We start from the raw sequence: 22,792 nt of genomic DNA on the forward strand, positions 1-22,792 counted from the left end.
CTTAAGGTACAAGATAACTTCACAAATAGACTCAATTGTAATTTAAAATGTGTCCAGAACTAATATCAGAGTATTGATATTAAAATGTGTACTTCTGAAATATGCTGTCAGTGTATGATAAAATGACAATTTGAAGTATACATTTGAGTGAGTGTGTGTGTTTGTGTGTGTGTGTGTGTGTGTTCCTCAAATATATTTCAATATAATAATATAATAATAATTTTATTTGACCAATATTAAACTGAATCCTGTAGTTATTTTTCTTTTGCAGTTAAGAAAAGAAAAGGTCAGACTGACCTGAGAGTTTCAACATGGCTGCTGCCTGGTTCAAGGGTGTGTGACGTCGGATTAGTTTGGACTGCAATGATACCGTTAGTTTTACAAATTTTGTGTAAGTCCGGATCGAGTCTCCTCCAGTCTGAGGAGATCCGGATCCGCGAGTACAACAAACTGGAATCGGAATAGAGGGGGTTCAAGTCACTTCAGTGTCCTTGCTAAAAGCCAAAATATATGAAAACCCAATAGTTATCACTACACGTTTCACAACAAACCTAAATGTCCCTGACGTCCCACCTTCAACACACAACCTCTTTTGGCCATTCATGAAAAAGCTACTTAACCTCCCACTTTTCTATAGCAACACATACATCCTACGGACACTGCACTAGTATTACTGAACACAGACACACAAATTCTAGACTACTTAATTAATCCAAAAGTAAATAAACAGGTTACTTTAGTCACTTAACACTCATCAAAACACAAAACAATGAGATAGATAAAACAATTTATAACTCAATTATCAGAAATCACCACTAATGAAAAGAGACAAACACTAGCTGCTTTTTGTGATGATTACAAGAGTATTGTTGGTGATTTTGTTGAGAGAGAATAATTTAAAATACAGTTTGTTCAATAGTAAAAAATTGCTTACTAAGCTACTTTGATCATTTTTATTGTAGCGTAGCTTGCTACGTTCTCTGGTGGGTAGCTTCAGTGTAGTGAAGCTTCATTTAATGTAGAATAACAGCTTAAAGTAGCCAATGCTGGAAATCTAGACATAAAATCCAATAAGATGATGAAAGAAAAAGAAATAATAAGAGACACAATGAGACAAGACCAAATAAAGTTCGACAAGATGACATAAGATAGGACCAGAAGAGACAAGAAGACGTAAACCAAGATGAGATGAGACCAGACAAAGTAGAGAAGGGGAGACAAGACAAGTCTATTCCTCTAAGTCAATGGGAAGCCTTTGACGCATTCACACAGGGGACTAGCTTTTTATATATAAGACAAGATAAAATGAGAGACACAAAATAGAATACAACCAGAAGATACTAAACGAGATATGAAAGGGCAAGAGCCAAGATGAGAAGACAAGATCAAATGAGATTAGGCAAGATAAGATAGGACAAGGTAAGAATAGACAAGACTAGATAAGAGCCCAGATTAGATAAGACCAGATAAGACGAAGTAGGAAAAGACACACAACGAGCACACACACACACACACACACACACACACCTTCTGTCTTTTTCTCACACTTTGTTTTGAAACCAAACTTTTTAAATGCACACGCCCACACACACGCACACACATGCACACACACGCACAAATGCGGTGTGTGAGCGACACTCTGCACATTACGGGTGTTTTATTTACACTGGCTTTACAAATGAGGACTAATTAGCAGGTCTTAACGATGCAGTGGGAGGTGAGGAGCGAGAGCGCTGCGAGGGAGATAACAGGGGGGAGGGGGGAGAGAGACAGAGAGAGAGAGAAAGAGAGAGAGTGGGGGGAGAGGAGGCATTAGCTGTGAGGGCTTTTTATAAATGTCAAGAGCAGAGAGTTGATGGCTTCATCAATCCTTTATCCCTGCAGAGCACCTGCAGGAGGAGGAGAGGGACGGTGAGGAGGATTAGTCTGAGGAGGAGGAGGAAGAAGCCACTGGGAGGACTGGAGGGAGAGGCTGGGGAAGTGTTGGAAATCTACAGAGGAGTGGAAGAAAATTCCTGGAAAGAAAACAAGATGTCATCCCACACGTAGAGGCTCCTGCTCTTCCACATCATAAAGAGCTTAAAAGAGTCGCCTTGTCCCTTCGCCTGTGACGTTTGGAGCAGTGAAAGAACTTTGCACATGATGTTACGGTTGATCATGTGATCACAATAATGTTTTCTTGTGACCCATTTCTGTAGCTTCATCAGATTTTACCCAAAGATGTTGTGACATTATCTCAGTGTGTGTGTGTCACGCAGGGCCGGCCTTCCCGACCAGTGGGCGTGTACTGTAGCTGTTCTCACTCAGCGTTTTTGAAGCCAAGACACGGCGCTTAGGGTCGATTCTAACTTGCAAATTTGAAATCATTTGGAGCCATAATCTGCGCAGTAGGAGCCCTGGTAACACGCCCCGCCCATTTAGCGTACACAACCCAGCTATGCCAAGAACTTAAGTATCTTTCCCACTGAAAATCCTACCAACGGCTTGTTCAGATCATAGAGGTTAGTATAAAACCACAATATATTTCAACTCAAATATCTAAACGTACTCAATTTAAAAATGTAGAAAATCAGGCGTCTCTGCTTTCCTTCATGACTTAACTATCATGTTATCTTGTGACTGTTTCAGAAAAATGGCTTTTTATTTTATTAAAGGAAATAAACTATTAAATTAACATTTTTATTAAAATAATATTTTTATATTTTTTATATCTAATCTATATTGTTATTTAGTCGTTTTTATATACAGTATTTTTCATTTATTAATATTTCTTCTCTTTCAAATACCTCTATCAGCCTTTAATAAGGAATAAGGAAATAAGGAAAGTGGGCGTCATAATGAAAACATAGGGAAAGGTTAGCTAAGGTTAGCTAATGCTAATACAGTTTGTGTTCAGCGTGCTGTAAAACCACCCTAAATATTATTGAAGATGTTCTTATGGTCTCTGAGGATTAGACGAACCTGATCGAAGGTCCGTCTGAGGACGTGATGAAAGAAAGAATAATTCATTAAAATAAACGTGAAGGACAGCAGAAAATTGCAGGTTCTCCTCCCGCCTGATGCTGAATAAACGCTCTCAGAGCATTGGTGTCAGAGCGAGAGTCGTCGCCGCTTTCACCCTGATGATCGATATGTTTTCCCTTCGACCCGCCTGCCACGTGTCAATCAATCCGCTGCCAGTCGATGTGTTTATTTGCATTTAATGATTTTAATCATCATTCCCAGGGAGCGCTCGTTTCGCTCACCTCCTGCCCTCTGATCCTGCGCCACTGAATAATCCAGAATGTGAGGAATAAGAAATGAAGAGGATAAATTTCACCTTCATTCCTTCAGCTCAACTGAGAAACGTGTTCTGCTAAAGAATAGTCAAACTTTCACACATCATAATGGGACTCGTAATTGATGTTCCAATTGATGTTCCTTCAAGGAGGAGCTCAGAGTAGAGCAGCTATTCTGCATTCATTGGAAGCATGTATAAGTGCTTTAAGGTGAGGTGAGGGAAGATTAGGGAATGGGAAAAGATGAGACGTAAAGAGACAAGACGAGACAGACCAGACAACCAAGTTAATACGAGACAAGATAGAACGAGACTGGACAAAACAAGACAAAGCCAATAAGTAAAATTTTTAAATGATGAAACGTTTAATCAAAGACAAGATGATAAGATGAGTTTTTTCAATACAAGAACAAAACCAGACGAGTGAGGACGAGGTAAGATGAATGAGATGACAAGATAAGGCAGGTTAGAACACAGAATGAAACAAGACAAGAAAAGACCAGAAAAAAGTTAGGACAAGATAATGATCCGACAGGCAAACACAGATAAGAGTCAGATAAGACAATGTGTTAAATGCTGAGAAAAGTAACCAATCACAGACAGTCCAAGAGTCACATGTTTTCTCTAAATGAAGACATTATTTATCTCTTCATTTAAAAAAAATTGCTCACAATGTTGTTCCAATAGTTCACTGAGAAATAGTGATTCAAGACTGATGAATGATTTATTCCTACTTACTGCCTAATCACGTGATTATCATGTGTCATGTGATGTGATCAAGTGACAAATACTGTGATTGGAGTAGTTTTTACATAAATGTGTGTAGAGTGTGAACATAGTTTTTTGTGTGTGGTGTGTGTGTGTGGTGTGCGTGTGTAAGTCCTGCATTGACCTTGTGAAGAGCGTTGACCTTCATGGCTGTGAAATGAATGAAGGCGACGAAACGAGTCAGAGCGCCTGAATCCCAGCATGTCGAAGCGCTTTTAATGTAGCGGGTCAGAACCCCGGCTCACCGCTCACAGCTTTTAATGCACGGTGTGTGTGTGTGTGTGTGTGCATGTGTGTGTGTGTGTGTGTGTCCATCTAAATTATGTAAGCGTCTCTTCTGGCTTTAAATCATGAAAATGACGGCCTTTGGAAAAAATATGAAACGACCGGTGCACAGACTGTCTGTCAGAAAAATGTAGGAAAGAGATAAAGACAACAAATACACATAAAATAGTTCAAAAACACACAAACTACAATAACAACACATATAGTGACTTCAGAAACACACAAAACGAGAACATAACACACAAAGGCACACTAACTGACTCCAAAAATAAAATGTTTGGAGTCAGTTGAAAGAAATCGAAATCAGTGCATTAATAGGTTCAGTGTGTGTGTGTGTGTGTGTGTGTGTGTGTGTGTGTGTGTGTGTGTGTGTGTGCGCGTGTGTGTCTGCTGTCTGTCCATCTAATGTATAAAAGCGTATCCTCTGACTTTTTAATCCTTCACCCTCTGACCCTCACACTGCAGCTCACTGTTGAACTTCATACATTTCAATGGGAGCCGTCTAGACGCCACACACACACTCACACACACACACACACGCACACACACGTTCGTCACAAAAAGAGTGTGAGACTCCACATTCAGTTGTGTAGTTGTGTGTGTGTGTGTGTGTGTGTGTGTGGATGCATGTCTCTCATTCATCTCTTGGAATAAAGAAAAATCTTCAAAACTTAAACTTGGAAACATTGCGAGTCTCCTGCATTGTCCCGTTGTATCTCAGCCTCCCATCATCCCCTTGGTGAGCTGCCGCAGCGATCAGTCGGAACAAAAGGAGACGGAAACTCTCCGAGGTCCAGATAACCTCCTACAGGCCGCTGTCAGCATGCTAATGCACACCCACACGTACACACACACAAACATAGCAGAAAAATGCTCAAAATATCTAAACAACAGAAATGACCAATGGTGTGGTCTACGTGATACGCAGGTATACGCCGTATAACCACTAAGAAAGCTCCGGAATGTCCGTATACCCATAACCAATTGCCCTGAGATACGGAACAGTGGTTAATACCGAGCGCTCGTTAATTTCCCCTGTTTTCTCAAAAGTGGACAGCAGCCAGCCACCACTGCTGTAGTGTGTGTGTGTGTGTGTGTGTGTGTGTGTGTGTATGTGTGTGTGTGTGTGTTGTCCTGGCCTTCCAGAGTTCCCACAGATTACTGTGTTTTGATTGGATGATTCTGGAAAGTGGGTGTAGGGAGAAACAAGAAAAGCAAGCGACAAGCGGCATATCGGAGGCACAAAGCATGCCTCTAGGTATGGGTGTGCCATCTGACGATATTAGGGTCGTGAATGACTAAATATGATGACGATCTGCCAAGTCACGTAGATGGTAGAACAGTCTGTAGTTCACATTTTAATCCCTTGCAATGCCTTCTCTGTGTCATATGTCCTGTCGCCCATACACACACAGCACATCCCAAGGTTTGGCCAAAATCACACCATTTGCTAATCAGGCTCATATCAGCAGCACAGACACACAAAGAAATGAATCAGAGCTCAATATGGGTAAAAACACAGTATACCCACTAGAAATGACTGCAATAACACACACAAAAATTACAAATAACTACAAAATTGTACAAACCAAAATTACGAGTCATCTTCTGTCTGTTGAAGTTTTCTCTTACCACTTTTTTTTTTTTTTGGCTGCGCTAACTTTAGCTTGTACGCGTTAAGGCGGTGACGCTCTGAAATGTTTGATGAGGGAAAGTTTGGAAAGGCAGCGGCGGTGTTTGCTCACTTCAGTGTTTAATTAACAGTCCACTCTTTGTTAACGACTCCATTAACAGCCTGTTTGATTGGCCGTCCACGTCCCGCCGCGCCTTAAATCCTCCACACACATAAATCTGTCGACACATTTTCCCCTAAAACATCCACGGTTTGTCTAAAGGCTTAAAGAAGAGGCCCCGCCCCCTCCCTTAGTCTGATTAAAGCTGCAAAATAATTAGTGATATATTTTCCTTCTCTTTGAGGAAGAACATGAAGGGCAGCGATTAGCAGCAGAAGCGGGATGGGGGACCATTAGTCGGGCGGAGGTTGAGGAACTCCGTGTACACACGTCGGAGGATCTCCATCACTTCTTCTTCTGCAGCTGATAAAAGCTCCGGGAACAAGATAAGTGGCAGGAAAGCTTCGGGGACCAAATTTGACAATTAATCAATTATTTGATAGAAATCATCAATCAATCTCAGGGCGGGAGTTAATCCGAGGGCGGGAGGGGGGGGGGGGGAGAAGTGGAGGTGGGGAGTGACGCACCTTCATCTATAATTCAGTTAACTGATTGGCCTTTTCTTCTTCTTCCTGCATCTCATTTAAGTTTAACAAAGAAGGGTGGGACAAAACACCAGGTTCTAACAATGACAACTGCATGGTTTCTCCTGCCTAAACAACAAAGACGTTTCTGAACAACCTCGTATGTGGATTTAACCTGAGAGTGAAAACCTCAGCATTAGCTTTGGGCCCCGTTTACACGACAACATTTTACTTCCGTTTCCATTTTTTGTTTCCAAAAAGTTCTGCATTCACATGGCAAATGATCTCTGTTTCCATGAGACCTCAGGAAGCACAAAAAAAAAAACGATGTAGTATGCGCATGCCAGGCCAATAGATGGGATGGTTTGATTTTGCAATGAACCCAAATAAGCCAACATAAGTCAGAGTTTTGTGTGCATTACTCTGAATTTCTCAATAAAGTGTTGATTTACTTCACCAACACTTGGATCAGTGGAGACGTATTTCATGTCTGCACCAGACTCTGACCAATCACAGCGCTGCACTTCTACTGAGAGCTATTTGACCGAACCCGGGGTCGCGCTTCATTCTATCTTTTACTCTAGTTGGACGCTATGCTGTGAAGGTAATGCGTTTCAATAAGTGCGAGATGACGCACAATGTTGCTGAGGAGGTGAATGGAGGCTGTCCTCGGGTACATGAATATATTATGTTGTAAAATGCATGAACGACTCGTTCTTGACTCATTGTGTTGCTGCGTGTGTCACATATGTAGAGAGCAGTTCTCTGAGCTGAGTGTGTTACAGCATTAAACCGCTACGTAGCGTCTGTAGCATCACATGAAGCTGCTTGTCATGTTTACAGTTGTAAACGAGTGACTATTAAATACCGCTGAGTTATTAAAGAAACTTGCATACATGTGCACGCTGCGGCACAGATGTAAATAGGTGTCAGGCATCAATGGGTTCAGACTAGGGATGTAGCTAAATCTAAAACTCACGGTTCGGTATAATCATGGTATAAACCTCACAGTACAAAAATGATTACTGTATTGTAGGAAAGCTCATTGTCATACAGGAAGGAACACAGTTTGCAGCAATGCCAACAATAACAAGAATGATGACTATTAAAAAATTGTCTGTTCATGTCATACTTTTACACTAATGACACTGAAGACACTAAAGAAAGTGCATACTGGCCTATTAACAGATACAGATTCTTTAGATAAAGTGCAAAAATTCAAATTGAGTCAGGAACACACTAAAGGCAACACAGGTATAGAAACAGCATTGTAAACAATAAATGAAATCAAAATAGTGCAAACTTCCTTATTCTGTGTTTAGCTTTATTTGAGGTTTTTCCAGAGAAGTCAACATTTGAGGTTAGGACTACAAGTAACCTTGTTGTCAACATGTATTAACCTATTTAACATGGACAATGCAATCAAACATAAAAAACAAAATTATTGTGGCAGCTGATGTGATGCACATAAAAGTTTAAAGCTAGCGCTAGTTGACACTCCTGTCCCTGGTTGGACCTTTCTATGTTACAGTGGAATACAGTCAAAACAATAAAATGTATCCACCCACAATAGAAACATTCTCTCTCATGCGTGTGTGTACGCACACGCACACGCACACACACAGCTATTTAAATTTAATTTTTTAGTTTCTTTCAGCCAAGACTATTGCAACCGCACATCATCAGGAGGGTAAAACTAACCTGTTTTATGACGGCCTAATCCCACAATAACAACAACAACAGAATACGAGTGTAACAAACGCAACGTGTCTTGTTATTTCTTGAGCCCTGGAGCTGTTCTGAGGGAGCTTGGCTGTAAATGCTTCCTCTACAGATTTTTGAGCAGACTGGATTGTTTGTTTGACACAATCCTTAAACTTTTCGGGAGGCCGGTTTGTTAAGTGGCAGCTCATGTTGCTTGCATTTCCGGACGAGTAGCACACGGTACACTAGCAGTGTTTATATATTGTCCACCTTTTCACCTTTATGGTTTTGTTGATGCGGTAAAACCAAAATGTTTCCACTCCTCTGACTTTTAGCCACTGCATCATAAACACTTCTTCAAACTCTGCCGTTTCTACTGTACTCTGCTGGCTGCCACCATCTCCATGTTTCCTTTCCCCTCTGACCTCAAACTGTCGCACACGGCCATTGGTTCAACCGCCTGTTACCCTTGACTACGCTGCAATGCATGATGTGGTACTTGTAGTTTTAATCTCAAAGGTCCGCTACAGAAACCAAATCATTTATAGCGCAACAGCTCATTATTTTATACCGTGACATAACCACAACAATATTGAAGCACTGTTAATTAGCTGCGGTATGGCAATATTGTCATAGCGTGACAGTCCCTAGTTCAGACTGAAAGAGAGATCGGCTTTATTCTGGTTCAGGCAAAGACTAACATCTGAGGCTCTGCAGCCTCATTGGCGCATGCCCGTGACACTGAAAGTTTCATTTTCTCCGTTACACGGTTAGGAGTGGGTAGCGTTTTGCAAAAACTTCCACTCTGGAGCCCATTTTTAAAAAGTTCAGTTTTCAAGCACTAAAACGCCGTTGCCGTGTAAATGAACCGCCAAAACGCAACAGGACTTTTGCGTTTTCACGAGAAAATGTTCTCATGTAAACAGGACCTTGGGTCTTCAGATCAGTTGGAGACTTTGGTTATATTATGCTTTCTAAAATAGTACAGAAATTACAACAAAAATACAGAAATTGACAGCAAAATAATTACAGAGAACTATGACAACATGAAACACTTCTCTCAGTGATCGGATTCATTTCAATCCTTTCAGCTTGCTGTGTTTATGGTGAGTTTGCCCACTTTCCGTCCTTTGGATCCTCAGGATTAATGATCCCCATTCATACAAAGACTCAAACTTCTTTAACCCAAATTGGTAATTAACCAACAAATCTAGTTGCCAAGTACGACTTTATCACAAGACAAATTAATGTTAGTGCAGCTCGGACGAGGTTTGTTAATTCTTGTTGTTATAAGTGGAGACAAACACCATCAACTTGGATTTTTGTTAAGAAGAAACATGGGAGAGGTTCTTGGAGCTCCAACAGACTGACATCCAGCACAAGTTAGAGTCTAGAAAAGCTGATTTAAATCATCTCTACATCGTTACCTGAAACAGTGGAGACACGCTAACATGACAAAGCAAACCTAAAGTATTCTGCCTGAAGCATCAACGATATCAATCAGAGAAAAACCATAGATTAAACAGTCTGAGATGCTCAGAAGTTCTCACGCTTTTTTCCTAAAAGTGGCACAAAGCAAAAGGCAAAGGTTGTTTGTCTGGAGCTCAACACGAGGAATCATAAACACAAGACATCAAAAAGCAGAGTTTTGTTCAAAAGTGGACAGAGGCAGGATGGCCCTCACTATCTTGCATAATATGTTCACACACACACACACAACACACACACAAAGACGACGTATCAGCGCCTCCAAGGTCGATGTGTCACCCTTCAGAATGGACGCTCGTCTCTATTAACAGGAACTGTTGGAGAGTGAACTAATCGAGACGCAGAGAGCGTCTCTGAGCTGACAAAATAAAATGAAGTGCGTGCACACACACACACACACACACACACACACACACACACACACACACACACACAGACATAAAATATGCAGCGTTGCTCAGTGCACAAATCAACAACCGTCCGACGAGCTGATGAGATTTTAAATGAGACTTAATTTGTTGGGAATTGTCTTTGGTAATGACAGGATAGGGTGGGGGTGGAGGGGTAGGGGGTGGGAGGGTTGTGTGGGTTCTGAGGGTGAGGGCGGGGGGAAATGTGAGAAGGCTTGAGTTTGTCCCCTTTCATGGCGGGACTCACCTGCGACAGTCCCAAGTAGATGGAGACGGTCTCTGAGATGTAGAGGAAGCGTCCCTCTTTGTTTAGTGCAAATACGAACCCGTCCAGAGACTGAAACACACAGAGAGGGACAAAACGTCAGTTCCTCCAACAGGAGCGCCAACACAAAGCCACGTGTTGGCAAAAATGACCTTTCCTTCTTAGCGTTAAACACTTTATAATGGTATTGATAGTTTCATCACACAGTTATGGACATTTCTTTAACGTGGAAGATCTTGTTGAAGGAGACTGTTTAAGAAACACAAAAAGCTGAAAGAATAAAGACTGATTCATGACTTCATGATCTCTAAACAAATAGGTGTGTGTGTGTGTGTGTGTGTGTGTGTGTGTGAGAGAGAGAGAGTTTTAAATTCATGTGCACCAGTCCAACGAACGCGTAAACAAACGCGTACCCTGCGCCTGCACGTCTGATCTACATTCTCCAAAGAGACTTACAATGGGTACACGGGCACAATAAAGTGTATGCACCATATGCCACACCTGGATGTGCACCTAACAAACATAAATATATCAGTCCACACGAGACGCAGGTGTGGCGTGAGTGAAGCTATAGCGATCAGGTGTGCTTCACTATCGATTACCGTCTACGTGACATGTAAACACTTGGAAAAAAAATGTTACGCAAGCAGGTATGTACAGTAAGTGTGTGTGTGAGTGTATACCGGACCACCATTTAGTCCAGTTACAGTCTCGACACCAGTCCATAGAGTAGTAGTGACTGTAGTGTTACGTTCTGAGTCAGATCTGTAACTGGACAGGATACAACACTCAACACTCTCACACACTTGCTGACATGCACGCGTGTGTGCGACTGTATGCCTAACAAACAACTAACAATTTTTCCAAAGTATTTACATGTCACGCAGACGGTGCTCCATTGTGAAGCGCTCCTGATTACTGCAGCTTCTGTCACGCCACACCTGCCACTACACCTAACTACTTAAATTAGGTACGTTTAGTGAGAGTAAGGCAGGCAGGTACACGTGCGATGGACTGGTGTGCATGAATTTAGAAGTGATGCACCCCCCATAGTGTGTGTGTGTGTGTGTGTGTGTGTGTGTGTGTGTGTGTGCGTGTGCGTGTGTGTTTCCGAGGGAAAGAGAGCAGCAGATTGAGGATCAGCTGAGTGCAGTCCTTCCAGAATAGCAGCATTAGATGGTTTTATTGCTGCTCTTTGTTGTTTTTCTCTTTGATTTGCATATTAATAACACACACAGACACAACGGGAGTGTGTGTGTGTGATAGAGAGAGAGAGAGAGAGAGACACAAAGAAATTGTAGAGAAAATAACCGAAAACAGACAAAGCGGAACAAACGGACATCCCGGCAGAAGTCACGAACAAATCACACACACACACCAGCCGCCTGTGTGTGTGTGTGTGTGTGTGTGTGTGTGTGTGTGTGTGTAGACAGAGCAGCTCGGACCGCCTCGTAGTAATTATGCTAATTGCCTGGATGCCCTTGCCTTTATTTATGCAGAGCCGCTAAGATAAATAAAAGGAAATTGCTTTGGATCTAACTGTATTCATTTCAGCATGCTAACTAGGACGCTAACACCAGGCCATGTGTGTGTATGTGTGTGCACAGACTTGTTTACCCTTTACATATTCTGCAGGTAATTGCAATTTTGATTGTATATTTCTTTCTTTCCGTGTGTGTGTGTGTGTGTGTGTGTGTGTGTGTGTGTGTGTGTGTGTGTGTGTGTGTGGTGTTCAGTTATCTGTGGAATTGACTGGAAGTGACTGAAAGGCAACACTGGAGCCCTCTGAGTTTTCACGTCTGAGGAGGAAAAAGAATCCAAATCACAGAATAATTTACATTGGTTAATGCTCATAAAAGACTAATTCTTCTCTCAGTCGTTCAAATGAATCATAAAATCGGTTTCCATTCATCTTCAAAAAAAAAAAAAAGCGCTGACTCACGGTTGAATTTTTAAGTCATTTTAAACCGACGTTGAAATAAAGTTGGTAAACGTATAAAACAAATGCATAGAACAAATAGATAATTATAGCGAGGCGAGCTCCTGTAGTGTTTAAATGTTGCCATGGCAACAAACATGTCATCAGTAATCTGTAGTTTGCGCTGTGCCTAGACGTAAGCGTGACTTTTGATGCAAGGTTTTCTTTGAAGAAGGTGACGTTTCAGCTTCTCCTCAGCAGAGGTGTAAATAGAGGCTGTGAGCACGACCACAGTACGCCTCTCAGTACGGTGGAGCGATGTATCATATTAATACTGGCAGTATGAAAACTGCCATAAGGTGATAAGGTGTTACAATTCGACTGGTGTTCATGTTATCTGGTGACTCCTGATTCTAAGGACAGTTGATGTAAATCGGTCATCGGCATTGTGTTTTTGTTGTGTTGTGATAAACAACACTGAGTGACAGCATTAAAAAGTCGCCAGCTATAATGATCACCAGTTGAACCGTTACACTAAAGGACGAGTATGTCAGAGGTTTTATCTACAGCTTGAGTTTGTATGAAACTAAGGTCAATATCACACCTCAAGGCATCAGCAATGAGGTGTACTGTCAGTATGACGGAGGCTTCACCGAGGACACACACACACACACAAAGACACACACGCACACACAGAGAGACGTCTAAATCTGTGCATTCAGACAGTAAAAGAAAGAATTGCAATTGATTAGAGTTCACTGCTGAATGGCTCTCTCTCCGCTTCCCACCTCCTGCAGATTACTGCATCGATCGCCCACACACACAAACACACACACAAACGCACACACAATGAGGCCATCTTTTAACCATTCAGTTTAAATGTTACTGTCGAGCTCACAGCCTTCTAATGACAAATGAAAGAAACATTGTGTGTGTGTGTGTGTGTGTGTGTGTGTGCGTGTGTGATATATGAGAAAGAAGACAAAGTAATGTGGAAACAAAAGAAGGGGTGATTAAATGAGAAACAAAAAGAGCAGCACAAAAAGAAACAAACAACACAAGCTGTGACTTCGTCTGACTCTACGTCGACATGCAGCTGTTTAACTGCAAGGACCAGAAACGTCTGCTCCACATATGTACAGTGGCCATTTCATATTCCTTTATTACAGTCAATAAGTCATTTTGGCTCATTTTGCTTTGGTTTGTCTCATGGTGTAATTAAAAAAAAAAAATCACCAAAAACCAGGAAGTGCATACGCATCTTTTTTTTACGATTTATAAACGAGGGCGCATGTACGTCCCACGCCTGTTTCCGTTTATAAATAACAATCCAATCAAAGGTTGGCGCACGTGAAGAAACACCTTGCTCCGCCCATTTGGTGACCATAAAAGGTCCGGTAAACGCCCTGAATGAAAATTCACTAATACGAATTTGACGGTGGATTGGAGGGTAAAACGAGCAACAAAAAAAAAAAACATTTCACTCAATGTGAGGTGGAGGTATTAATTGTTGAGGTGGGCACACGCAGAAGAGCGTGATTAGGTGACACGGTGAACATTACGAATGATAGAAAGGCAGATCGCGTTGCGTTGCCTCATCAGACTGTGACAGGTGAAAAATAAACAATCACACATAAAAGCGGAGGAGAAAATGTGGATCAGTCTCCATAGGAAGAAGGTCTGTTCAACAAGGTGGAGGAAAGGGGCGGAGCTCAGCCTCACAAAAAGCTGGAGAATCAGTTGGTCTTTGAAGATGCTCTCCCTCCGGTGTATCCCTGTGCACCTCGTCCTCCAGATAAGCCATTGTGCGTCTTTACGCATTAGAGTGTGTTCCTTTTTATAACAGCTACAGGTGTTGCAGCTAATTGATCGGCAGTTTTGCGCAATGATCATGTGATTTTGAGTACAATTATTATTATTAATGTAAAACTGTATTTGTAGGCACGTCACTCACTCCCTGCGGGCGTCAGTATAATTTTTTTCCTCCTCCGTTTTTTGCAAATGCATCCTTCGAATAATATGTGCTGTGAAATGTTGAATATGTTTAATTATTTCACACAAATGTATTATTTCACAGACCTGTCTTTAATTTCATCCTTCTCCTGTTGGCGGCGGAGTTTCCCGTTTCTCATGATTTTGTGCGTACGGCAGGGTCAGAGCTGCCGTGAAGGTGCGCACATTATCACGTCAGGTTTTTTTTTTTTTTTTTTTAATAAATCACAAACTTTGCTTATATGTGACGTACGCCTTCTTTTGTACGTACACAGCGTTTATAAATGAGGCCCCTGGTCTAGACCTCCTCACCCCTGTCTCCACAGACAACAAACAGAGTAAAGCTCAGAGTCAGCATGGGGCCATGCGATGCAAACTCTGTTATTTATTGAAGTGTATATTTAATGATTATTTAATGTTCTGTAAGCCTCAAGGTTTTTTTTCTGTATTTTTCATTCAAAAATAAATTATTAATATTTCTAGTAGGAGATGTTTCTCACTGTTTCAATGATTGAGAGATTTAAAGAACACATATATATATATATATATATATATAAGCTTTTTAAAGGACATACTGTTAATATGCATAATAAAGGTGATTAACATCAGTAATCTTTTTAAGTATTTGTTATGAAGAAAAAAAATTTATATACCCATGCACTTTTAAACTTTATGTTGTTTTTATGATAACTGTGTTTGTTTGGCTTGAATCTTTGAAGTGTACGTGAATGTTGTTGGGAGGCGCATGTGCATTTTTGTTGGACTTTGTGCAATGGCTATAAAAGGATTCTATTATATGTACAATACCAAGTTATTTATCTACTATATTGTATTTTGTCGTTACATGGTAGATTTAACCTCGAGTACTTTGAGTATGCCGAGGTCGGCCCAAGTGTCCTCTTTTTTTGGAAGTCAAAATATGGTCACCCTATATTATTGCATCCTTCATTTGAACTAATAATAAATGTTAAAAACACAAGCTAACAGACTAACAAGCTGCATCAGCATCTGCCCTTACATTCTGACCGCAAAGGACACACACACTCGCTAACACACACGAGGTGCTTTCACTGCTGGGCCTAAAGGTCAGTCGGATGCTGATTGGTGATAGAACCATCAGATGAACAATCAATAGGTCCTGGGAGAGAAGAGGAGAGGCAAACGTCTGGAAACTGACGGAGGAGGAGGAAGAGGAAGGTCCTGAAAGGTCAGCGTGTCAATACTGAAGGAGTGCAGGACAGAGGGAGGAAGAGCAGGAAGACCAGGGTCCACAAAGGTCAGCGTGTGTCGATGCAGGAGGCGGGTCGGACTGACGTTAGAGATGCTGATGAAGGAGGCGGAGCCTGAAGCAGAGTTGTGTTGTCGTTCTAAGCTCCTTCATTGAGCGCCTGCATTTGGTTTTAGGGTCATTTTGTAGATTTAAGACAAAATGTTACTTTCATGTTACGTTTACGATCGCACATACCTCCTGAACACGCACACACCCTGCCTGAATACACAACTGCTCCAAAATGTCTGACAGTAATAATGTCTGCTTTTAACAAATGTTTTCACATTTATTTGATTTCTATACAATGTGTTTTCTGTAGTTTTTCAGCTACTTTTGTTTTTAATTTATGTTGGAGTTTTTTACGTGTTTTGTGTGTGTCTGTGTTTTTTTATTTGTGCAGTTTAGTTTTGTGTTTTGTTGTTTCTTATTTTGTATTTTGTGCTATTTGGTAGCCTTGAGTTAGGCTGTTATAGTGTTTATTTTGTTTTTGTTAAGTCTTTCTGGTTTTAGTTTTTTTGTGATTTGAGTTTTTGGTTTGTGGTGGTATTTGTTCATTCATAATCCAAAATTATGTTTTCATTAATTTTCTTTGTACTTTAATTTGTTTATTTAGGATTTTTTTTCCAGCACTCACAGTCATTAAATGTTTTGGTTAACTGCACAGCCTGTGTTTCATTTATACATCTATTTTTATATTAAAAAAAAGCAAAAAAATAAACAAATGCATTTGTTTAGACAAAGCTCATTATTGAGCGTTAAAGACAAAGTCGCTAAAAGAATGAGAGCAGTGATAGCTCCAACCTGTGAGTCGAGGCTTCGCCTGCTCCACACGCACGCACACACGCACAAACACACACACACACGCACGCACGCACACACACACGCACGCACGCACGCGCACAGGAGTAATATTCTCAGTCTTCCAGTTATTGCTCAGAGCTCAATATCCCTTTAATTCCCTGAAGAGTGTATGTGCGTCCATCTAGTGCTGACCTCAACCATATCCCTCTCTCAGTGTGTGTGTCACTCTTACAGTCTCACTGTAGAAAACGTTTAGACATATTGTGTGAAAATTAAGCTAAAAACCTTTAAAGCCTTTGAATACATGCGCACACACACAGAAAAGACTGGGATGTGGGAGGATTTGGTCCCTTTTGCCGTTTCTCTAACTGCGTTTAAAGAAATCTATCTATTACAGGGAGAATTATAACGCTTTCCCTACATCACGCACAGATCAGCTCTAATGTCTGTGTGAGGCAGAGACGAACCACCAGTGAGCCTTGGTCTAGTAATGTGCACCCCCCCCACCCCCCCAAAATGACTCCAAAAAAACATACAAATCACAGAAAATACACAAAAAGACTAAAAAAAACCTGTATTAATGCTCCGATAGGTCAATATTTTATGTGATGACATGAATATTGATCATGTGACTGACAATCATGTTGATAGTGACACATAATCAGATTTTTGTGATAAACTGATCAACGTCGGTCACTTTCTTGGCCCTGACCACAGTGTACAACTCAACTCTTTTCTAACTGCCAACCATGATTCTGTTCTTCTTCTCTAACAGGTGTAGCACACCTCTGATCACAGCACCACCTATGGCAACACCCGGGACTGTTCTTTGCTGAAGCGTATACCTTATAATAGCGTGAACCTAACCATTAGGAAAAAAGCCCTAAAAAATAGGAACTAAGAACTAAGATGATATAGTAAAACACCAACATTATATTCAAACACGATCCACCATCTACACATAACTCTAATGGGCTGCAATGAGATGATGTCCAGTCAGACACAGTTGTGCCAGGTTGTAGACAACCCCCCACTTCTGTTCCTCGTTGCATAACCCATCATACTGCTCACACTGCTTCACACCATTTACACTGATGTGTATATATATATATATATATATATATATATATATATATATATATATATATATAGTTTTTCCTGCAGTCTGTGCCTTCTCCTCGCCCTCCGCTCTCTTTTCTGTTTCAGGTGTCTTGATGCTGGAGCTGGCGGTTCCTGATCAATGATTCGCTGCTCAACTAGTGTGGACACTCGGATGGACTATTCTTCTATCCTATTCTGTTTGTCCCTCTGTTCACTAACCCCAACCAGTGGAAGCGGATGGCTGCCACCTCTGAACCTGGTTCCGCTGGAGATTTCTTCCTATAAAAAAGTTTTTTCTTCCCACTGTCGCTAAATGCTTGTTCATGTGGATCTTGTTGGGTTCTTTCTTTCTCACTATGCACTTTATATTTTGTTCAGCGCTTTGAGATGATTTTGTTGTATTTTGCGCTATATAAATAAAGTGGAATTGAATTGAGTTGTTTCCACAATTCACAGACAGCCAAAAGGAGTGCAAACAGAGAAGCAAACTGAACAAAACATTACAACAATCTGAGCAGATCAGCCATGGTGAGCTAAATAATTACAGGAAGAAATGCAAATATATACATTTTGACAGGCATGTGTTTACTGTCTGCTTTATGCAATGGCTGCAGGCACGAACGAGATCTTTCCTGCCAAGTCAGCATTTCTTGACTTCCTCTGCTGGTCTTCTTGTTTTCCTTGCATAACAGCCTCCAGTATGATGTTTCTCCTGCTTATTTGTATTACCATCATGAAATGATCAGGCATCACGTTCTATTTGGAAAATAGTTCTTTCTTAGTTGGAGCTACTTTATTTTAGTAAATTACAATACAAATGTACTCAACTGACACCTTCACGCTCGAATGCACCAAGCAATGACATCATGACCAACCTGCGATAATTAATTATGTGAAATATCAGCCGGATGCAGCAATTGCTGTTTATTCATTTATTTATTTCATTTGTATGCTCTAATCCCTAATTTAAATATGACTTTTGCGCCTTTTATTAAGTACGTTGGCAATATTAAAAATTCACCCACAACAGGCGAACACACAGCATATGCAACAAATTAAGCGTTCTTTATTTGAGATCTTAATAAATAAGGACCAATGTTTGGAAATGGTCTAAAAACCAGTGGCAGACCATGCATTTTACATATGAGCCTATACTGGTGTCCAGCCTAAATAGAACGGAAAGAAGTATTGACACATGCAAACATAATTATTAAACTGGTGATTTAGTTTGAAAAATGTTGAGTCTGGTTGTATTTCTTGCCTCTTAAACCAGTTTGAACCAGTCCAACCACACTGGGTACAGTGGTAGAGCGACCGCACGCTCCATTTAGATGTTTCAGGTTTGCAAGAAGACGTCAAGACCTGTGTGTGTGTGTGTGTGTGTGTGTGTGTGTGTGTGTGTGTGTGTGTGTGTGTGTGTGTGTGTGTGTGTGTGTGTGTAGGAGATTAGGGATCCAAAGCAGCATTCGTCTTCATTTGGTGTGACGGCCTTCATGCGTTATTATTAGTGGCTGTCGGAGGGGAAATGAAGAGAGGAGGTTTAGGAAAACAGAGGGGGTAATGGACGCGTGCACGCACGCACACCCACACACACCCACACAGGACTCTTTAGCTGGAGGTGGCCCCATACATGACATCTACTTTAAATATTTGTCCTGCTCATGGGAAGATGAAGGAAGGTCATACTCAAACGCTCCCGTCGTCCTCCAAGCAGGAAGACATAGACTGTGTTGTGATGTCAGAGCGTCTCTAACACGTGACATTTCTCTTTTTACGCAGACAATACTTGACTAATTTTACAATAAATAACTCAACAACACTGGGCAGGCACAACCTGGTAACCTAGCACCATAGCGCTACCCTTCAGTCCTGTTCAGTCAGAGCTGCTACGTGCTAAGTTAACCCAAACATGTGGGTTTAGTCCCTTACCAGTGTTAGAGAAAAACAGCATATTTACTGTCTGCAAAACGTGAAACGCAAAGATCAATCTTCCAGCACTATCTCTAACCTGGAAAGATGCACAACATGTTTGGAAGGAATATGAAACGGCAGCTGCACAGACTATCAGGAAAAGACGTTTTACATTCATTGCAGCTGTCATTATAATCAACACAATATAATGCACAAAGTATTTATGTTAGTAAGCTGGCAAGTAACTATGTAGGTAAATTAGAAAATACATCACTAAATATAAAAATTGGACCTAAGAACCTAATTAAGAGAAAACCAAGGGAACTCAGAGAGCGCAAACCTCGTGAGTATTGCTTGCGGTGTGCATGAATCCCCCAAAATGTTGCTGCTGTTCGGATTGTTCTGTGGTTTTTATTTGTGACATGCATCTGTCGAACAACGTGACATCACAGAGCTGTTCTGCAGCCTTTGTTAAATGCTGGTTGAAAATGTTTTACATGTTTTTAAAAGAAAGAGAGAGAGTGCAAACAGCTAAGTTTAGAGGCACAAAATCACCAGCAAGTGGTGCTGTAGAACCAGCCAAAGAACAATCAGAATCAGAAGTACTTTATTCATCCCAGGTGGAAATTACTTTTGTTACAGAGGTTCAAGACATATTACAGTAAGAAAGAAAGAAAGAAAGAAAGAAAGAAAGAAAGAAAGAAAGAAAGGGAAGAAGGGAAAGAAAGGGAGGGAAAGGGAAAGGAAGGAAGGAAGGAAGGAAGGAAGGAAGGCCGGACGGACGGACGGACGGACGGAAAGAAGGAAGGAAGGAAGGAAGGAAGGAAAGAAAGAAAGAAAACTCCAAAATTTGTTGTGCACAATTGTATGCACAATGCCTTCAGATTGCCTCCAAAAAATGAAAATTGTTCTTCCTTTTGACATTGTCTATCAGCTAACCAAATTTCATTTAAATCCGTTGAGAACTTTTTGAGATAACTTGCTAAAAAACATCCACATTAACGGACGGCTGGACGTAAAAACGCAACATTACCTCCTTAGCGGAGGTAACTAACTATTTAGGCAAATCAATTAGCAACTAAATATTGACCTAAGCAACTAGCTGAGAAAACAATTAAGCAAGTCGAAAGGAAACCAAATACTGAGTAAGTGAACAAATGGAAAAATTACTTAGAAGATAACTGAGTAAATAAGACGGTAAGAATAATCGTGTCACTAAAAATGTAGTAGGGAAGTAACTAGGTAGATGAACTAGTGACAAGCAACTAAATTGTTAACTAAGTAACTATGTGTGTAATTACAAAGGTGACTATGTTTACACGTGTGTGTATTTAAGTGCGTCATTGATGAAATGTTCTCATCTCTTTACGCTAGTATATGGTCAACAATGTGGTTCCAATAGTTTACTAAGAAATAGTGCTCGAGGACTAATGAATGACTCATCTTCTAATGTCTCATGTAATGGAAGCAGCTTTAGTCCAGCGCGTTTCTTTGTGATCACACAGAGTTTTCCTCGTCTCTTTCCCAGTTTAACAAATGAACTGGTATCGACGCTGCTTGTTTTTCTCTGCAGTTATTAATCCATAAAGCGGCCGCTCTGTCTGTTTCCCCCGTGCCAATGATTTCTCTGCTGTGCTTCTTTCTGCAGATGAAGAGCTCGAACGTTGGAAATGATTTCCTGTTCCTGTGAATCTCATTAGGACGATTGTTTTCTTTTTATTCCTTCTCTCCTTCTGTCTCATAAATCCTCCTCTTCGATTTCCAGCCTCCCGTTGTTTTCATTCCAGCGGCTGAAACACATGCACGCTCACAGGCACGGCTCAGACACACACCGAAAAGCAAGTGCACACAGGTGTAGCACCACACACACACACACACACACGCACACGCACACACACACACACACACACACACACACACAGTCAGACACGCTCTAACAGGCTGATTGAGTGCCCAGGCACGCGCTGGAGTGGAAAACAAACGCCCCCAGCAGTAGAGCGAGAGGTGATGTTCGACACGACGCCAAACAAACTCTGAGAGACTCCGAGAGGGACTCGCTTCATCACAGACACGCGTTAGGGGAGGTATTAACCCCACCCGTCTGCTGCACCCTGCAGGGCAAAACAAACACTGCAGGGCCTTCACCTGCTGATCAAGGCTTACACCAGGAGTTTGCATGTTCTCCCTGAGTGTCGTCGTTTGAGTGAAGTGGTGCGCTTGGGTCAGTGCGTGTCTGTTGTTGTCTGTGTGTATTTCACGAGAACAAGTAGCAAGTAGTTTGACACCTGATACAGTATGAACCAATTCTCTCTCTCTCTCTCACACACACACACACACACACACACACACACACACACATACACACACACCAGACAACAGCTCGGTGATGGAAGCCAAGTCATAACCTTCCCCTCCGCCGTACCCACAATCCCTCTGGGGATGGAGCTCGCCAGCTGCCAGCGCCGCCAGCCTGCTCAAAACACACACACACACAGTCTCTCACACACACACAGTCTCTCAAACACACACACACACACACAGATAAAATGAGAGGGAAACATGAGATAAAGGAGTATGAGCCAGAATCACAGAGGCGTTTCCCATTTGATTAGAGCAGATTTCTCTGTCGGATTGTTGTGATTATGGAGGGTGACGCACACGCGCACCCACAAGAAATATCAGCATATCAGGTTGTGTCACACGCGTACATTTATCTCTTCAAAATTCAGCTAAGGTGATATTTTCAGCTAACCACGGAGTAACACACTCAGTTCAGGATTAGGTTCAATTTTAAATGATGGAAGCAGAATTTCCAGGAACATATTAATTATACAACACGTTTAACACGAAGATCTAAAAGGAAAACAAACCATTATTTGACTTCTACAAACACTAATATCTCTCTATTAAAGCAAGGAATGTCTGTCTGTCTGTCTATGTATGTATGTATGTGTGTGTGTACGTGTGTGTGAGAATGAGCCCATGAAGGAGAGAGGTGCATGCACGCGGCTGATGCGTGTGCTCTGTGTGTGAGCGTGAGCTTACGGAGGAGAAATGGACAGGTAGCGAGTCTCACACACACACGTGGGTGCATGTGCGCGGCTGATGCTCGTGCGTGAGTGAGTGTGGCCTGTTCTTTGTACGCGGTACCACAAGGACAAATAGGAAAGGTTTTAAGCACAAACCATAACATCACACACACACACACACACACACACACACACACACACACACACACACACACACACACACACACACACACACACACACACACACACACACACACACACACACACACACACACACACACACTCTGGAAGTGTGAGCCACACATAATTTACAGAT

At 41.5% G+C, this 22,792-nt stretch overlaps 1 protein-coding gene across 3 annotated transcripts in view; it reads right to left on the minus strand.

Annotated features, from left to right (window-relative positions):
* Positions 1-22,792, minus strand: part of npas3 (neuronal PAS domain protein 3) — a 185,365-nt gene that overhangs the window by 47,756 nt on the left and 114,817 nt on the right. For all 3 annotated transcript variants that reach the window (XM_028437754.1, XM_028437756.1, XM_028437755.1), the window contains one exon: positions 10,437-10,526. In XM_028437754.1, the coding sequence (XP_028293555.1) occupies positions 10,437-10,526 (90 nt within the window). The remainder of the gene's footprint in view (positions 1-10,436; positions 10,527-22,792) is intronic.

The sequence above is a fragment of the Gouania willdenowi genome, chromosome 22, assembly GCF_900634775.1.
Source record: "Gouania willdenowi chromosome 22, fGouWil2.1, whole genome shotgun sequence".
Lineage (NCBI taxonomy): Eukaryota > Metazoa > Chordata > Actinopteri > Blenniiformes > Gobiesocidae > Gouania > Gouania willdenowi.